Genomic DNA, 18,670 nt, shown 5'->3' on the forward strand with positions numbered 1-18,670 from the left:
TTTTTTAATGTGGACTCATTTTTGAGAAAGAGAGAGAGGGAGAGGGAGAGAGAGTGAGCAGGGGAGGGAAAGAGAGAGAGAGGGACAGAAAATCCGAAGCCAGCTCTGTGCTGACAGTAGAGAGCCAGATACGGGGCTCAAACTCATGAACCGTGAGATCATGACCTGAGCCGAAGTTGGACTTTTAACCAACTGAGCCACCCCGGTCCCCCAGTAAGATATTTTTAGAAGTAGAATTCTTGGGTGAAGGGAATATGTGTCCCCCTGCCCCCTGAATTGCAGGTCTGTTTTCTGTTAATAGGTGTTTCAGATGGCAGTGTAACATACATACAGAAGAGTGCATAAATTATAATTCTAGAGCTCAGTGAGCTTCCCAGAGTGAACATACTTTCATGACCTACCTGGGTCAAGAATCAGCACATTACCAGAAATAGAAGCCACTTCCATCCTCTTCTTGCTGCCATCCTGAAGGGTAACTGCTTCCTAATTTCTAAGGCTATAGATTTATTTTGCCTGGTTTTGAACTTTATACAAACAGAATCATACCACATGTCTTCTTGTTTCTGGCTTCTTTTTCATACATGTATTTAAAATATTAGATAGGGCAATGTAAACTTTTCATTCCTTACATATTCTTGTCCTCTCAGCATAATTTGACACCATTGACCATCCCTGTTTTGATATTTTTCTCCTTTCTGTTTGGTGACAGTCACCTCCTGGCTTTCCTCCTGCCTTTGCTACTCTCTTTCCCATTCCAGAACCTTCCCCTTCACTCAACCTTAAATTGTTGATGTCCTCAAGGCCCCTTCCTAGGCATGCTCAGCCAAATACATGGCTTCGGTTACCATCTATGTTCCTACTACTCGTAAATTTAAACCTCTGTTACAGACAATTTCCCTGAGACACAACTTGAACCTATCACTTAATAGGTTTCAAAACTCAACATCCCCAAACTGAACAAACAATCCCTTCTGCTCCCAGTTGCTTCACATCTGGTGCTGTTTCAGTATTTCTTCCCTCAGTGAAAAACACCACCAGCCACGGGTTTCACAACATAGACACCTACCGTAGACACCGTAGACACCAAGGAGGCATTCTTGACATGTCTGTCTCAGTATATCCTGTGGCCATGAAATCCTGACACCTTTTCCTCCTAAATACCTGTGGTAATGTTTCGCTTCTCACCAACATCATTACCTGCATTCAAAGCCAAACTAAACTTGGATCACCTCTTGCCTAGACTATTGCAATACCCTCCCGATTGATTTACAAACAGATGAATAGTCTGCTTAAAACTCTTCAACACTTTGTATGTCATACTGAAGTTTCTTAAGTCAGCATTAAGGACCCAGTCCCTTCCTACTTCTTGAGTCTCTCTCTTCTTGCTGTTCTCTCCTTACTCCAGATATTTCTCCACACATTCCTTAAAAGAGCTAGAAACAGGGTTGAAAGTTGAACTATTATATCCAACATGGTTATCTGGAAAATAAAATTAAAAAAAATATATAAACTTGCAGTGAAAATTGATGGAAAAAAATCTCTTTCAAAATACGGAGCCCATTTTGGGGCGGGGGTGGTGGTGAAAAATTCAGAAAGCAATTAGATAAAAGAGTAATCGCCCCCAAAGAGTTTCAAGCTGTTTGGGGCCAATTAGCATAATGAGTAACAGTACAGGCTTCAGAATATGACAAAATCTGGATCTGATCATGATGTGGCCACTTAAAACCTACATAACATTTGCTGAGTCCTAACACCTCTGAGCCAGAATTCTCAAAATAAGATAATTCCTATCCTTCACAAAGATTAAGTTATAAATATATATATATATATATATATATATATATATATATATATATCTACATTTGGCACAACTATCAGTACACCGTTAACTTTTAAATAAACTGTAGACAATTATTATTAAGAATAAAGTAAGGCTATAATATTATTGCCATATACCAGATAGGAATAACCCTTGTTTAATCAATGCTGAACATAATAAGCATCCCTGGGGCAGAACCTAGACCATATTCCCCCAAGGGCTTTATGGACTCTGATTCCTTGGTGCTCTTCCCTTGGGACCAAGAATAAGTTTCCAGGTAACCAGTCACTCAGGATGGCTGAGTAAAAATAAGCATATATTTACTCCCAAGGAGTCTTGTTTTTTTATTAAAATGATTCTTTCAGTTTGTTTACTTCTCTCAGAATAAACACTTAAAATTGAATCTCCCTTTATCTTTGTAGTTGGGATTCTATGACCTCTGTTGGGATAAGAAAATAGTATTTTCTGTATGGCTAAATCAACTTTATACAGACTAGACACATCCAACTATTGTGTTTCTGCCTGCTTTTATTGCAAATGGGAGAACACAGCTTATGATGCTTACCTCTTCCTTTGCAGTCCTTGAAAGATTTGTGTATATATATATGTGTATATGTATATATATATATATACATATATATATACACACACATTCATACATACACACATACACACACAAGTAATTGGAAACCAAATTAAAAAAAATAATGATAAAAGACTAATGAAAGTATTTATTTAAGCATTTAAATTTCCTTTACGAAAAAGATACATTTAGTGAAAAAAAAATAGATTGAAATCAAAATAAGAGCATTCTGGTTTGACATCTAACACTGATTATATGATCTTGAAGATGTAATTTATTTTCCCCGATCCTTAAATTTTTCATATTCAATGCTAGTTTATCATCTTATCAAAATTCTATGAGTTTATACATATGCATATATAAATATGAAAGGAATGTATATATAGATGTATCTGTGAAAATGGTTATATGCGCATCTGCGTTCACACCCACAGACATCCTCTGTTTCTAGTATTTAAAATGCCCACATCTTCATTCCTCAATCCAAGACAACTGAGCAGTGGGAACTTTTTAGAAACACAAATTCTCAGGCCCTACCCCAGAGGTACTGAATCAGGGGTTGTGGGGGAGACACTCCACCATCTGTGTCGCAACCTGCCTTCCAGGTGATTCTGAAGTGCACTAAAATGTGAGAACCACTGCATTCGAACATTCCCAGGGAAGAACCATAGGCTGGAGTTGTAAGCAGAAATGGAGAACCAGTAATTAAAGGGGGAAACGCAGGATATTCTACAGACAACTTGGGTGAGAAGTGGTAGGAACGGTTTAGGGAGACACAGCAGAGGCAGGCACAGGGGAGTGTTCTTTATGGTAGTAGGGAATTGGTATGGCTGTAAAAATACACTGCAGAAGCTGGAGGGGCAAGAATAAAGCTGTAGCCACATGCTCACATGTTAAATCACTGTTCTCATGCAGTCATTTCTGCAGTTGTGCTAAGAATTGCTGGATTTAGAACCTTTTTCCTGCAGTGGATCCCAGAGGAAGATAATGATCCTGTTCTCAGCCATAGCTATCTCTGACCCCTAGTTATTTACTGTAGAAACCTGAGACAGGAAGATTTAAGGCTTCTCAGGCTGATCCTGTGTATCTTTTCCAGAATGTTTTCAATAACCCAAGATTCTTCTGATTCCAGGTTGAATTTCCCCCTCATTGGCAGCTTGGGAATATCTGTGTTCAGGGAAAGGAAGAAAATTCCTGGAGTTTCAATGGGCTACAGGTAAATTTGACCAGAGAAAGTTGCAGGGGTGAGAATAAGCCTATGAAAACGACAAGGCAAGAACTCAGCATGGACACTCTTCAGGAGGCTTATGGATGCCACGTTGTCATCCAGGACATTACCCTGAGAGGGGAACCCCTGGCTTTGTAACTTCCTGGCCAGTGTGAGGGCCACCAGCTTGCAATAACCTTTTCTGCGATGCTCTGGCAAGGTATAGCCATGGCACATGGTGGCAAACTGATCTGTGAGAGACCAAGAGACTGGGTTTCCCTTGTCATCACGGACACATACACTGGGGAAGCAAGAGATGAGGTTCATGATGTACCGGAGACACTGTTCATTGCCACCCCGCGACCAAGTCCTGTTGAGAATATCAGCGTCAGCAACACTCAGGTAAGTCAGTTGTGGGGAAGAACCCATTCTAGAAGAAAACAACATGAGAAGGAATGTGAACTTGGGATCATATGAATACAAACAGCTGCTTCACTTTCTCCACTGATTCAAACTGAGAAACCATTCCAGAGATCGTGCTTAACAAATACCAAAATATTTTCAATGAATTAGAATCTGTCACTTCCCACTTAGGAACATCATTTAGGGTTTCATTTCTGATAGGGCAAAATACTCATATCAAATTTAAGTCTTTCCTTTCAAATTTATGCCTATTTCTTATTGTCTTCAGTGTAGATTAGGGCAAGTATTTCATTTTTCTGTAAAACAATTCTGACTTGTTCTTAATTTTTCTTTAATGTTTATTTATTTATTTTGAGAAAAAGACAGATAGATTGAGAGTAGGGGACAGGCGGAGAGAGAGAGGGAAACACAGAATCAGAATCAGGCTCCAGGCCCTGAGCTATCAGCATAGAGCTTGACATGGGACTTGAACCCAGGAACCGTAAGATCATGACCTGAGCTAAAGTTGGATGCCTGACCAACTGAGCCACCCAGGCACCCCAGCCAACTTGTTCTTATAAAGTCTTAAGTCTGTTGACACCCTTCTGAAACCTGAACAACTCCAGATTCTTGGGCCCCTAATCTTTTCCTTGGTTAAAAAAATAAAGTAGTAGTATAAAACTTACATCTTTCTGCATCCATAGCAAGAAGAGAAATACAAATTGCTGAACATTCTAGGAATATATAGATGCTCAAGAAAGGCTAGTTTTTCTCACCTTCCCCTGAAAGGTCTGGAAAAATGTCTAAAAGTTCATGGTACTGAGATAAAAAGATAGGAACTGGTACAATTACTAAGGACTGAGATGGGATTACTTAGTTAAGCCTATGGGGCTGGTTTTGCCTCAGAATTTGTTTTCATTCTTGAAGTTATCAATGTCATAAGACCATCCTGTATGTTAAGAGACTGCTAGGGGGCGCCTGGGTGGCGCAGTCGGTTAAGCGTCCGACTTCAGCTCAGGTCACGATCTCGCGGTCCGTGAGTTCGAGCCCCGCGTCGGGCTCTGGGCTGATGGCTCGGAGCCTGGAGCCTGTTTCCGATTCTGTGTCTCCCTCTCTCTCTGCCCCTCCCCTGTTCATGCTCTGTCTCTCTCTGTCCCAAACATAAATAAACGTTGAAAAAAAAATTAAAAAAAAAAAAAAAGAGACTGCTAATGCCATTCTTGATATGATCTTTATAAAGTACAAGTTTGTGTTTTCTTTTCATTAGTGGCTCTGCAGCGTTAGCTCACATTTTAGGCATACTACAGGCTCTGGAACTGGGCCAACTGTCTAACCACTAAGCTTGGGTAAAAAATAAATAAATACAAGCAATAACTGGCTTAATAGAATTCTTAATTTAATTTTTGAAGATGAACTTTATTTTTTTTTAAGTTTATTTATTTTGTGAGAGAGAGCAAGGGAGGGGCAGAGAGAGAGAGAAAAAAAAAAAAAATCCCAAGCAGGCACCACACTGTTAGCACAGAGCCTGAACTCAGGGCTCAATCCCATGAATCGTGAGATCATGACCTGAGCTGAAATCAAGAGTCGGTAGCTTAACCAACTGAGCCAGCCAGATGCCCGGAAAAACAAAGGCTGAGAAGCCTAAGGCAGAGATGTCACTGTAAATAAAAACATTGCTAAGACAAGTGTTTTAGGAATAGTTGTCTTAGTAGTTACATATATGACCTTGTATCTGAAGGGCAGGGTATCCAAATTAAGAGTATATGAGTTTGATAACAACTTAAGCGCTAAAGACAGTATCTTCCTAATGCGGAAGGGAGCAATTGATGTAAATTTAAATTAAATTAAATTTAATTTAATTTTAGAGAGAGCGAGCATGAGCCCGTGAGCATCTGTGCACGAACACCAGGTGAAGGTGGGGAGGGAAGGGTGGAGGGAGACGGAGAGAGAGAATCTTAAGCAGGCTTCATGCCCAGCATAGCACAGAGCCAGATGTGGGGTTTGATCTTACAACCGTGAGATCATAACCTTAGCAAAAATCAAGAGTTGGACACTTAACCGACTGGGCCACCCAACTGCCTCAGAAGGGAAGCGATTTAAATCAAAATCCGATTTTAAAAGGCCTGACTGGGGATGGAGAAAATTTTTAAATAACATTTCAGGGATATGACAGTAAACAGACTGGGAAACTCTAAAACTCTAAAGGAAAAATAGCCTCGTTTCTTCAGTAAAAAGTAATGTAAGAAATAAAAAAGATGAACGGGGAACCCATATATCAAAAACAAAAAAACTAAAGAGAGATTAATCAATTGCAATATATGAGCTTTATTTAGGTGCTTATTCAAAACAAACGGCTAAAAGTATTATGATAGTTTGGGAAATGTAACTACTGACTGGTTTAAGGAAATACTGACAAAATTTTAAGATATTGTAGAGCAAAGGGCTGGTGCAGCAGACCTAAGGACTCTATCTTTAGAAAAGCCTGCTTTTGGGGCGCCTGGGTGGCTCAGTCAGCTGAGGGTCTGACTCTTCATTTCGGTTCAGGTCATGATCTCATGGTTTGTGAGATTGAGCCCCTGTTGGGTTCAAGACTGACAGTGCAGAGCCTGCTGGGGATTCTCTCTCTCTCTCTCTGTCCCTGTCCCGCTCATGTTCTCTCAGTCTCTCTCTCAAAATTAATAAATAAACATTTAAAAAAAAAAAGGAAGAAAAAGAAAAGCCTGCTTGCCAGGTTGGCCCTTGGCTGGTATCTGGCAATTTGGATTTCTGCCGGTGTCCTGCCATTCCCAGACCTGATAGGAGTTGAAACTCACTGTGCCTGTTTGTAACAGTCAATGTGATTTATGATGAAAACCTGCCTTCCTTCTGGAAGTCTAAAAAACTGGTATGTGCTAGACAGAGAGTGCCTCCAATAAAAATCCTGTATATGTTGTGACAACTTATTGCTGGGGAAATCAAGTGTGTTTTGTGTGACTCCATTGGGGAGGATTCTGGAAAGCTTGTCCCTGGTTTCCTTTGGACTTTGCCAATGCACCTTTTTCTTTGTTGATTTTGCTTTGGAGTGTATGTATGCTGAGTCCTATGGGTCCTCCTAGCCAATTAGTGAGCCTGTGGGTGGTCCTGGGGACCCCTGACACAGAAGTGATATTAGTATAGTGTGTGTGTGTGTGTGTGTGTGTGTGTGTGTGTGTGTTTTAAATAATCCTTATCTTTTGGAGACATATATTAAAATACTTAAGAATTAATGGGCAAATCTCTGAGATATTTCCTTCAGAATAATTAGCAGATGGGGTATGGATGAAACAAGATTAGCCAGATATTGATGGGAGGTTCGTTATAGTAGTCTCTCAGCCTTTGTATGTGCTTGGAAATTTTCATAACTGAAAAAAGTAAAATAAAAGTAAAGTCCAGTTGCTTTATGTGATTTAAAGTGCTCATTCTTCTTTAGGTTTTGTCTTGTTTTGCTCAAAAATTCCTTCAATATACTCCATAGAAGAAAAAGTAACATTCACTGAGGTGGATACTTTTTCAAGATACCATGTTTCATTTCTTTACATAGTACATGTAAGGAAGATATTCTAGGTTAATTTTCAAAAAGAAGAAATTGATTAAGGCTCAGAAAGATGAAACAGAAAGGAAAGTAACTAGCAAATGGCACAACAAGGGCTTCCCAGTGAGAAAGACAGAATATAGATACAAAGTAACAAATCTTTTGAAGACTGGATTCTGGAGACAGAATCAGGAATTATTTCCTGGCTCTGCAGTTTACTCCTATGTGTTACTTAAACTCTGTTCAAAAAGGGAATTCCACAGTTAAAGGAATCTAGACATAATATACATAAAACATTTAGTGCCTGGCATATAAGAGCTCCACACAAGTCAGTTATTTACCCTCATCCTTGAAACATGAAAAAAAAAAAAGTAAGCACTTTGGGCTCAGACAACAGAAGCTAGTTAGAATTATCTGCAGGAGGAGCATACAGGAATAATTTTTCTGTGTGTACTGTGAAAATACAGGACTCCTGAGTCTGTTTATCACTAGGCACAAAGACTCCGGTTTGATTTTGCAAAACATTATGAGCAGTTAAGCACAGCAGAAACAATTAAACACACACAGATCCACAGGTGCATACACACAGAGACAAATCTAGACCCCGTGGCTCTAATCCAAGGTACCCAAATGTTCCTTAAAAATACCATGTATTCTAGGTACTACTATTTGTACTCCTATATAGTAAGTCCTATCCCACATGTAGAAACTTAGTTTACATACAGGGAACTGGTGTTCGGCAGAGTTGAAAGAGGAGAAAAATGAACGGCCTTGAAGGAGGTTAGCTTTACATCTAACTGCTTTGAGTTGGCAACAGCTTTGGAAACATCATATAATTCACTCTGCAGCCCTGTACATGGTAAGAAATAATGAAAAATGTGGGTATTTTATTTGAAAACACAAAAAGGAAATTTGTTGCAGTATTTTTATACTAATTATCATCAACACCACCAGTTTGCCACCTTGCATTATCCTAACCACTATATACTTACATATGAATTATTAGTTACTCCTTGCCTGATTTTCAAACATTGTGTGGGATTTTCAAATCCCCATCATATTGTTCATCACGATCATGGCCTCCCATTAATATTTCTGACGAGAATATCCCTTAGGAATTTGGAATTGCTTGTGGGATTTTCTTGATTTTTCTGACTTTCCAGACTGATCTTACACTCTTTAAGGTAAGAGAAATTTTATAACTATGAAATTCTACAATCTAATATACAGCTAGAAGTATAAAAGAGCTCAAATTGATTTGGCATGACATTCTGACTTAAAGACTCTTCCAGCCTCTTGTCCTAGATTCCTGTTACAGAAATATCAAGGTATAGGGGCGCCTGGGTAGTTCAGTCAGTTGAGTGTCTGACTTTTGATTTCAACTCAGGTCATGATCTCACAGTTGGGGAGAGGGAGCCACATGTTGGGCTTTGCACTGACAGTGTGGAGCCTGCTTGGGATTCCCTCCCTCCCTTTCTCTCTGCTCCTCCCCCACTCATGCTAGCTCTCTTTCTCTCTCTCTCAAAATAAATAAATAAACTTAAAAAAATATATCCTCAATAACAAATCCCCTCCCCCAAAAGGAGTATCAAGGTATAAACTATACTCCTAAGGTATAAACCTAGGAGTATCAAGGTATAAACTTACTTGTATCCTACACATTTATCACAGCTATACTATATTATCTATAAATCTTTATTCAGTACTTGTCATATGTAAAGCCCTATGCTGGGCACTGTGTCACAGTGAGACAAGAATGGTACTGTCTCTGTTCATCAATGATGAAGCTCATTGCATGGAATGTAAGCTTCTATTTACTGAGAACTGACTTGCTCTCCTTTTCCAAAATCCTATTGGCTCTCTCCTTTCCAGTCTGGGTCTTCATTAGTTGGATCCCCTTGAAATTGACTTTCCCACTTCCATCCATATCTAATGGCTTTTTCCCTCCTTCCAGTAAGTCACTTCTTGAAGAATACATAAATGCAGGAATGGAAAGCCATATTGAACACAGTCTGGTATCAGAGCCTTGGCTTCTCCCTCAGGGAGTTAAGTCTAAGAAAAGATAAGCAGGTCTTCAAGTTAATGCTATTAAAAATTATAGATGCTGTGGCTAGAATCCCATAGAATAGCCCCGAATTACATCTAAGTAATTCAAAATACTATGAGGAAAAAAAACAGCTTGTGCTAACCGAGGGTATGGTAGTTCAAACAGAATTTCTTTTTCCTAAATTAGACTGAACTAATTCTTTATGAAATTTAGACTAACATTTCTTTGAAAACCCTTTTTAAATTATAAGACGCAACAGAGAAAACTATATAACAAATGCTTAGCTTAATGATTATTTTAAGTACTACTAATGCCACAAAGAAATTTACTTACCCCCTTCTATTTAATACTCTCCCAATCACAATTCCCTCACTCTCCTCTAATAATAACCATTATCATTTTTATGACAATCACACCCTTGTAAGTTTTACTATGCAAATGTGAGTCCTTAAACACTCTTAGATTTTGTTCACTTTTTGTCTGGTAAATAATTTACAGATTTTCTTCAGTGCTTAGCTCCCCTACACCCACCTTTAAAAATTCTTTCAATTTATTTGTAAAGAATCCAGTTTGCTGGGTAGAATTTCCATAGTTTGGATTCTGCTGATTATCCTTCCATGGTATTGTTGACCATGTCCTTCTGTCCATTGTATAGACTACCATTTTAACAAATGATTTTCTCCTTTCCCACAGAAGGAACTTTCACTAATCGTCCTGCCTTCATCCATCCTACCTCCTTCGAAAGGCAGGAGTTGTTCATTGGATAAGACAGAACTCAGGCCATTTAACCACAGTTGATTGGAGTATAGTAACAGTGGGCAGGCTTCTGAAACTTTTAGCTCATGTCAACAAGCTCTCTCATGTGCATGCAGCTAGTAGTGAACAAAAGGGCCTGGTCTGTCTGTCTGCTATATACTTCTTTATTCCTGGCCTTTGCAAGGCCAACACAAGGAATTTGGCTCTTCCTAGTAGGTTAGTGGGTTAACCATCATTTAATATTGTTTATGGATGGCTCTTAGATTAAAAATGACAAAGGCATTCCTGGGCAGAGTGTGCTGTTGCTCTGAACACCCATCACTAAGGTAGCTATGCTGCCTAATGCTTAATCTATCCAGGCAGCCCAACAGTGGCTCCGTGGCATAAGATAAAAGATTGACCATTTCTATGGCAGTAGATAGGCTTCTGAAGTTGTTCATGATTTGGGGATGTTATGGAAGCAGCACTTTTTTAGATGCTCTGATTAAAAATAGATAAAGATACTGATGACTCCTCAGAAGCTATTCAATATTCTAAAGAGAGGGGCACCTGGGTGGCTCAGTTGGTTAAGTGTCTGACTTCAGCTCAGGTCATGATCTCACAGTTGATTCAAGCCCCGCGTTGGGCTCTGTGCTGACAGCTCAGAACCTGGAGCCTGCTTCAGATTCTGTGTCTCCCTCTGTCTCTGCCCATCCCCTGCTCATGCTCTATCTCTCTCAAAAATAAATAAACATTAAAAAAATCAATATTCCAAAGAGATTATAGTTCTTACCATAGAAGCCTACAGCTAAGAGGCCACATCAGAAGCTAAAGGTGATGCCTGCACTGATTACATACTAAATGAGGGGCCTTTACCACTCCAGTTATTTTAGGTACTATTAACTTACATCTGTCCCCATCAAACTTCAGGAAAGATGGTTGTGTCAATTTAAATGACCATAACTGACTCATGATTAACAGCTCAGCCTTCTGGAAAAAAATACTGGCAAAAAAAAAAAAATACATCCTTCTGGATGTTCTCTTCCTAATGATGGGTTCAGGTGATTTGAGGATAGTAGGCCTATAGCACCATAATGTATACAGTTACTGCCATAATTTTTCACACCAAGGAAGAGATACTCATTTTCACATTAAAGTAATAATGATGAGAAAATTTTCCTAGGTTGGCTAAGTGAGTGGTAGAACCATGTCTCACTTCTAACCAGCATAATTGGGGTAAGTCTGTAAAGCTGGGAGACAGTTTAGAACTTCCACTATAAGGTCATTTTGAGCATTTCCAAATGGATTTCACAAAACGCCCCAAGTCTTTAGGTTATGAATATGCATTAGTCATTGCTTGTAGGTTGAAGGGAGTAGTTAAGATGGCAGAGTAGTAGGGAGGCCCTGGGCTTGCCTTGTCCCTCAAACACAGCTAGATCAACATCAAACCATTGTGGACACCTAGGAAGTCATTGTTTGCAGGTAGATAGAAACTTTTCCTGTGAGAGGGCTTCAGCTATTTGTTGATGAAAAAAAATTACCAGACTTTAAATTTCTAACATGGGGGACCCTGCCTTCCTGTCACATGATCAAGAAACTCATTTTCAATGGAATAGTTAGAAATAGTAACTTTGTTGACTGTATCACCCACCAGTCAGTATGTAAAGTTGAAAAAATGATATACTGAAGCTGAAACTGTCCATCTACACTATTAGAAACTCTTTTTTTTAAATGTTTATTTATTTTTTAGAGAGAGAGTGAGCAGGGAAGGGACAGAGAGAGAATCCCAAGCAGGCTCCATGCTGTTAGCACAGAGCCCGACATGGGGCCTGAACTCATGAACGTTGAGGTGACGCCCTCAGCCAAAACCAAGATTTGGGTGCTTATCTGACTGAGCCACCCAGGTGCCCCCATCACCCTGTTGGAAACTCTGAATGTATTTTTGTCTTGGCTAAAAGTTCTTCCACTAGCATTGATAACCATGCAGTTGTCTCCTCAGAGCTCAAATATACTCTTATTTTAATCATGTCAGGATAACCTATGCAGATCAGTTAACTATCTCTTTCTAGAATCATTTGCTTCAGAAAGAAGAGAAGACCTACCTATTGGCTTATACTTAAGTTAGAGTCATTTTAAAAGATTGTGACAGGAAATGATTAAGGGTAATAAATAAAAATATGCTGATATTCATTGATATCCATATTACAGTAACATTGAGGGAAAAAAAAGTCACCTAAAAGCAGCCTCATTTAAATGGCCTCCACATACCCCAATGCCAAGCCTCATTAGGAGTAAAACATGAGTTTTTTTTTTTTTTTTTTTACAAAACGGTAGTACATAAATTGTAACTATATAAAATGTATATATGTATATATATATGAATTTGTGTACTTAATATAGGTCATATCTATCTAACATACATGACAAAAATGAGAACAAAAAAGACTGCTTAGACTCACACCTATCTCACCTTGTATTTGAAAAACTTGATTCCAGTTGATAACATCATGTTCTTCCAACAGCCGTCGGTAAGCCCTGATATCCTTGTAGAACACAGCATAGGCATTAGTATAATGGTCCAGGTTATCCATCTCAGCCTAGGATGGAAGACACAATCATAAAAACATAAATATATCCTCTAGGTAACCCAAATCCTAGATAGATTAGATACCATTAGCTGCATATGTCTAGATAATTCCCATTACCAGAGTTAGCCATCTATAAACAATGGCTAGATGGGAATGTGGCTAATATACTGTAGAAAGGGAAGAAACAGAAATTTTGGAACTTTTGCTTGATAATTCTTCTGGTATTTGGGAAGTGTTAAGATATTTCACATTTTTCTGGGATATTATTTATTTACAAAAATGAAATGCATATAATTTAATGGAGCCGCCTACAAGAATCAAATGGAACTCTCAGAACTTTCCTAGTGTGGTCAGAGCAGCACACCTTTGATCATGTGAGCTTCTCTTTGGCTTTGAGGCAGAATAGGGCAGATGTCATCCTTTTCAACCTTCTTAGATATTTATCCACATGACCCAGAGTCATCGGTCACAAGGAATCATCTAACCAGTGGAAAAACTAGTATGCACAAGTATGTATGCTTCATGCTTTTAGAGATTATGAAACACTAAAGAAGCACTTAACACATTTAGAGTAGTGGTTTTCTATGTCTGATACTCCAAAGCCAGTAAAATTAGAAACTAATGGTGACATGTGTAGCGTGTTAAGCTAACATACATGGCTATGATAGTTATAATATCCCCTTTACCTAATCTTTTCTTTCTAGTTGATGTCAACTTGTATATGTTTTGGCGTTTCAAACCTGTACCTCTTTCTGTCGCCGGGTGATAACAGCTTTGAAGTCTGGCCATGAATCCACTACCACTTCCTTTTGAAAGGGATTCCCACGATTTATGTTCATCACAGCTCCATAAACCTGAGCCAGAGAACCCAGAGAGACAAGCCAATCACATTACTAACTATTCCAGTTACATGTTACAATTTTCACTTCTTCTGCTGTATAACTGAGGCCATGAGAAGGGAAATTATAAACATGTACACACACATATATATACAACACACACACATACAAACTTTTCTCTTGTTATTTCATCACTGTACATGAAAACTGATAGTCTGTGAAAGCCTATGAAAACACTCCCCAAACTTAGGTTTTTACCATACAGCAGTGAGAAGTACCAAAACAATGGGGAATCGATGGGTGCTTGGCACATAGGCCATAATAAATACTTACAGAATGCATCAGAATCTGATGTATGGATTTAGGGATTATATATCTTTTAAAAGTTCCACAGATAATTTTGATTCTCAGGTACTTTTGCTGCTTATTATACTCTCTGAAAATAACCTGTTAAATGCAATGACTCCTTCAACCCTGAATTACAATTAAACATCACTGAGGGTAACCCCCCTCTCCGAATAAAAGACCCCTGCATTCAGATTTGATGGAGCAAGGCTCTATAAGCATTCCCGGAGGGTCATAACTATGTCTCATTCATTATTATATCCATGGAGTCTGATACAATGGATCAATTACTTGTTGACTAAACAGTACTGAATATTCGAATTCCCTTCTGCGGCCTTTCATATTTAGTCTCCACTAAGAATCAAAGATGCCTGCCCTACAAAACAACTTCCATATGTTATGTGTGTTTACAGAGAAGAGAAAGTTGTGGAGACTGAGGAGAGTGAGCTATAGGCTAGTGCTCCTAGCAGCATCTTCATAACAGATAAAAACTGGAAATAATTGGAGTGTCCACCAACAGTGGAAAAAATGAATAAATGTTGGCACATTTATACTTTGGATTACAAAAAAAGAAACTTAATGTTCAGCAAAAGAAGGTAGACACCAAAAGATACTTACTTTGATCCAATTTACATTATATTCAAAAACAGACAAAACCAAATTATGGCTTTAGAAGTCAAGATAGCAGTTACTCTTGGGGAACAGGGAAAGGCAGTGTTTGGAAAAGAGCTTTGCAGGGTAAGGAGAAGTCGTGCCTGAAGTAATGTTCTTTCTTGACTGGAGTGCAGGTTATATAGATATTTGTTCTATGGAAATTCATTGAGCTACATAATTATGTACACTTTCTAGTATGTGTTATACTTCAGTGAAAACCAATTTAAATTCTAAGGGCATTGGAACCTACATTTTACCTCTTTCATCACATCTTTATTCAAATCACTCACCTCAATGACAACAACATTATTCAACTGTCTTCTGTCTTACCCAGCCTGGGACCTCACTCAAGTCTTCTCATAGACCATCTCTTTCCAAATTTAGTCTGGCTAATACTAATGTGCAACATGGATCACAGTGAAAATCTGAGAAGTAAAGCCACCTGGAAGGGTCATGCTTGTTTCATTAATCATTAAATTCTGGGGCTGCTGATCCTACATATATATAGGCATAAGCTTATTAAAATGTCTATTCCCATGAAGAAACCATACACCTTTATTCAAAAATGGAACTTAGATGTGCTTGGAATGCTTAGAAGAATAGAAGGGAAAAAACCTTTCCAATATTCAGATTGTGAAAGAAAAAAGGCAACCAACATGACTTGTTTGTAAGAGATTTGCAACCAACTGCAAGATTTCGCATTGGTTGAAAACTAAGAAACAAACTCTTCTAACAGCTGTTTATTTAAAGGGTGAGTGTTGAGAGGAGAGGGAAGTAGCTAGGGGAAGTAAGGATGCTGGAGGAATGAACAGTTGGAGTTTGTGGAGAAAATTTGGAGGAATATTTAATCACTGAAATACTATGATGAAGTAGGTGGGGGGATGGGTAAAATAGGTGATGGCACCAGGCCAATAAGGACGGCATTTGTGATGAGCACCGGGTTTTGTATGGAAGTGTGGAATCACTAAACTGTACACCTGAAACTAATATTACACTGTATATTCACTAACTGGAATGTAAACAAAAGCTTAACAAAAAGAAAAAAAAATGAGATTATAGAATACAGAGCCATGGCCTCCAAAAAATGGAGGAAGTGTGTACAATAAGACTATTTTTTATCTTTTTTATTCTCTAAAGGCCACAGTGTAACTGAAGGGGTATTTTGAAAGTATGGTCACAGAACCCAAGTCAGGCATTACATAACAATGAAATAATTGAAGTAAGATAAAGAGTGTCAAAGAAAAAGAGACTTTAGTGTATAGAAAACGAGTAATTGAGAGTGCCAAGCTAAGCAGCTATGAAAGAGAAGATTATACAAGGAAGACATTGATTTGTGCCTACATGCTTCATTTCTTTAAGTCTTACTTCTTTTTTTTTTTTTTTTTTTTTAATGACATATGGCTCTTTTTTTTTTTTAATTTTTTTTTTTTTTCAACGTTTATTTATTTTTGGGACAGAGAGAGACAGAGCATGAACGGGGGAGGGGCAGAGAGAGAGGGAGACACAGAATTGGAAACAGGCTCCAGGCTCTGAGCCATCAGCCCAGAGCCTGACGCGGGGCTCGAACTCACGGACCGCGAGATCGTGACCTGGCTGAAGTCGGACGCTTAACCGACTGCGCCACCCAGGCGCCCCCTTTAAGTCTTACTTCAAATGGTGTTATGAGAGGCAAACATTAAAAACAAACAAACAAACAAACACCACACAGTTTAGGATCTGATAACTTGGATTTAAATCTGAACTCTAGCACTTAGATATAGGGAAGGCATTTAGTAACATCATCTGTAAAATCATAATGTAAACACCTGCCTATTCAGAGTATTAATATTCTAGAGGGATTAATAACTTTTTATAAAGCTCAAATGAGATAGTGTGAAAGATATTTTGAAAATGATTATATACCATTCAGACCAACTCAACTAATCCGAATTCAGAGGTCTTCAAAAAATAAGATTTGAAAAGGTGGGGATTAAGAAGTAATTATTTTATAATGCTGCCAGTGACCAACCAACAAAAGTTTATTGAGTAACTATTTTCGGCAGAGCCCCATGGCAAGCACTGTATGAACGAGGAGTCCAAAAAAAAAAAAAAAAAAAAAAAAAAGACAACATCTGCACTTGGGCATCTGGTAGCTAAGTCTCTGTGGGAGAAGCAGTAGATATGAAATCAAAGGAACTAAGAACCGAGATTTAACTTGATTCTTTACTTGCTTTAACCTTTTTTGGACTCCCAACTTAATTTATTTTTAAAATGGATTAATAGACATCTTACAAAGCTGGTGGAAGGATAAAATAAATTGAAACTATCTGTATGCTAAAGTACTGTCCAAATATAATATTTATAATGTAGGGGCCCATTATTTGTCTTGATGATCATAACATCTTAGATGACCCTGTGAAGGTCACCAAAACCTTTTTAGTTCTCTCCGATGAAAGAGTTGGCCAAACATTTATTCACTTTTGTGTCTGCATTCAGAATGGGAAATTTTGAGTCAGATTGTCCATTTGGTACTCTTTTAGTCATAAGATTTCAAATTATCCCTCAGATTTTCTCTACCATGCACAGTTTAAGCATGATTGGTAGGGCAAGATGACTAAATTTAATCAACCCAGTATGGTGCTCCAGATCACTTTTGTTAAAAGTCTAGTGTAAATAAGGATTATCCAGCATGTGTGCTAAAAATACAGCTCCCTAGTCTCCATCCTTAGAAATCCTGATTCATTATATCTCTTCTGGGTTATTAGCATGCCACTCATATTTGCAGTTAAATGCTCTACCACTGAACTATAACCCCGCCACTCACATTTGAAAACCACTATTGTAGGGCTATCTCCTTGGTCAAGAAACTCAGCCCTCAAAGACGATTTCTTTGCATTCTGCATTTTTTTCTCCAAGTGATTAAAATATTTTTAATCTCACATTTATTTGTAATCTTTGATTAATGTCATCTTCCACAGTAGCTCTGAGTTATCAGCAGGCCCTCATGGACTTTGAGAAGACTTCAACAGATAGAGGCTTAATGACCAATAAAGCCACTGAAAAGAAACTTCAAAAATAAAGATCTTGAAGTAATCGGAAAAACTTTATAATGACCCCTGAACCTCAGCTTCATCGTGAACCTAGATTATGTTCTTATGAGCAATACCACTTAATCCATACCCTTCTGCCATTAAAAAAAAAGTTCAGTTCAAAACTCGAGTTTGCTTTAGAAATAATCTAGTCCAGTACCCCCTAAATTTTCCTAGACATCATCTAAAGTGGCTGTCAAGAATATAATTACCTGGGCTGTATCTACAATGCACGGGATCAATCTCTGGCAGGAGGGGACTGGGAAACAGTATATTTAATAAGGGCTCTAAAAAAGTCTTGACATCAGAAAAATTTGGGAAACAGCTACAAGTCTGACATTATTTCACAGATAAATAAAATAAAGAAATAAAATCAAACTCTTAAATGTGTCATACCTTGAGTGACTCAGGAAAGTGACTCTTCAGCATTTTTTCCAGTATCAGTAATTTGGTAGAACAGTTTAGCACCGACATCTTCTCCAGGGCTCTAGCAATTATTCCACACCTAATTAAAAACTTGAAAGTATAGTTTTAATTTTTGCTTGTTAACATCTGAAGCTCCTGAGGAATATCCTTGAAATCCTCTTTTCACCGGGTGTAGTTCAGAATGCTGTGGCTCCCTTTGAAGAGGGAAGGAAACGATGGCAGTGGAATGGGTTCCCACTCAGGGAACACATGGGAATAGAGAATGTTAATGACCTAATCCTGGAAAGAGGTGAGTATCTACAGTGGGTTAAGTCTTGCTATTATACACATTCTGTGTACACTCAACTCTTCCTTTAAGACACCATAGCAGTTGTGATTTCACATTTGTTTGTGTTTTAATTAAGTCT

The 18,670-nt window shown here is 38.3% G+C and overlaps 1 protein-coding gene across 1 annotated transcript; it reads right to left on the reverse strand.

Annotated features, from left to right (window-relative positions):
* Positions 1 to 3,612: 3,612 nt before the first annotated feature.
* Positions 3,613 to 18,311, reverse strand: GLYATL3 (glycine-N-acyltransferase like 3). Its single transcript, XM_047101498.1, has 5 exons — positions 18,234 to 18,311; positions 13,678 to 13,785; positions 12,814 to 12,940; positions 8,285 to 8,411; positions 3,613 to 4,039 (listed from the first exon to the last, which is right to left on the reverse strand). The coding sequence occupies exons 1-5, from the start codon at positions 18,309 to 18,311 to the stop codon at positions 3,613 to 3,615; spliced, it is 867 nt and encodes a 288-aa protein (XP_046957454.1).
* Between the last annotated feature and the right edge of the window lie 359 nt (positions 18,312 to 18,670).

The sequence above is a fragment of the Lynx rufus genome, unplaced genomic scaffold (assembly GCF_022079265.1).
Source record: "Lynx rufus isolate CCGP_SWC_20201006 ecotype Redwood Valley unplaced genomic scaffold, mLynRuf1.p SCAF_6, whole genome shotgun sequence".
Taxonomy (NCBI): Eukaryota; Metazoa; Chordata; class Mammalia; order Carnivora; family Felidae; genus Lynx; species Lynx rufus.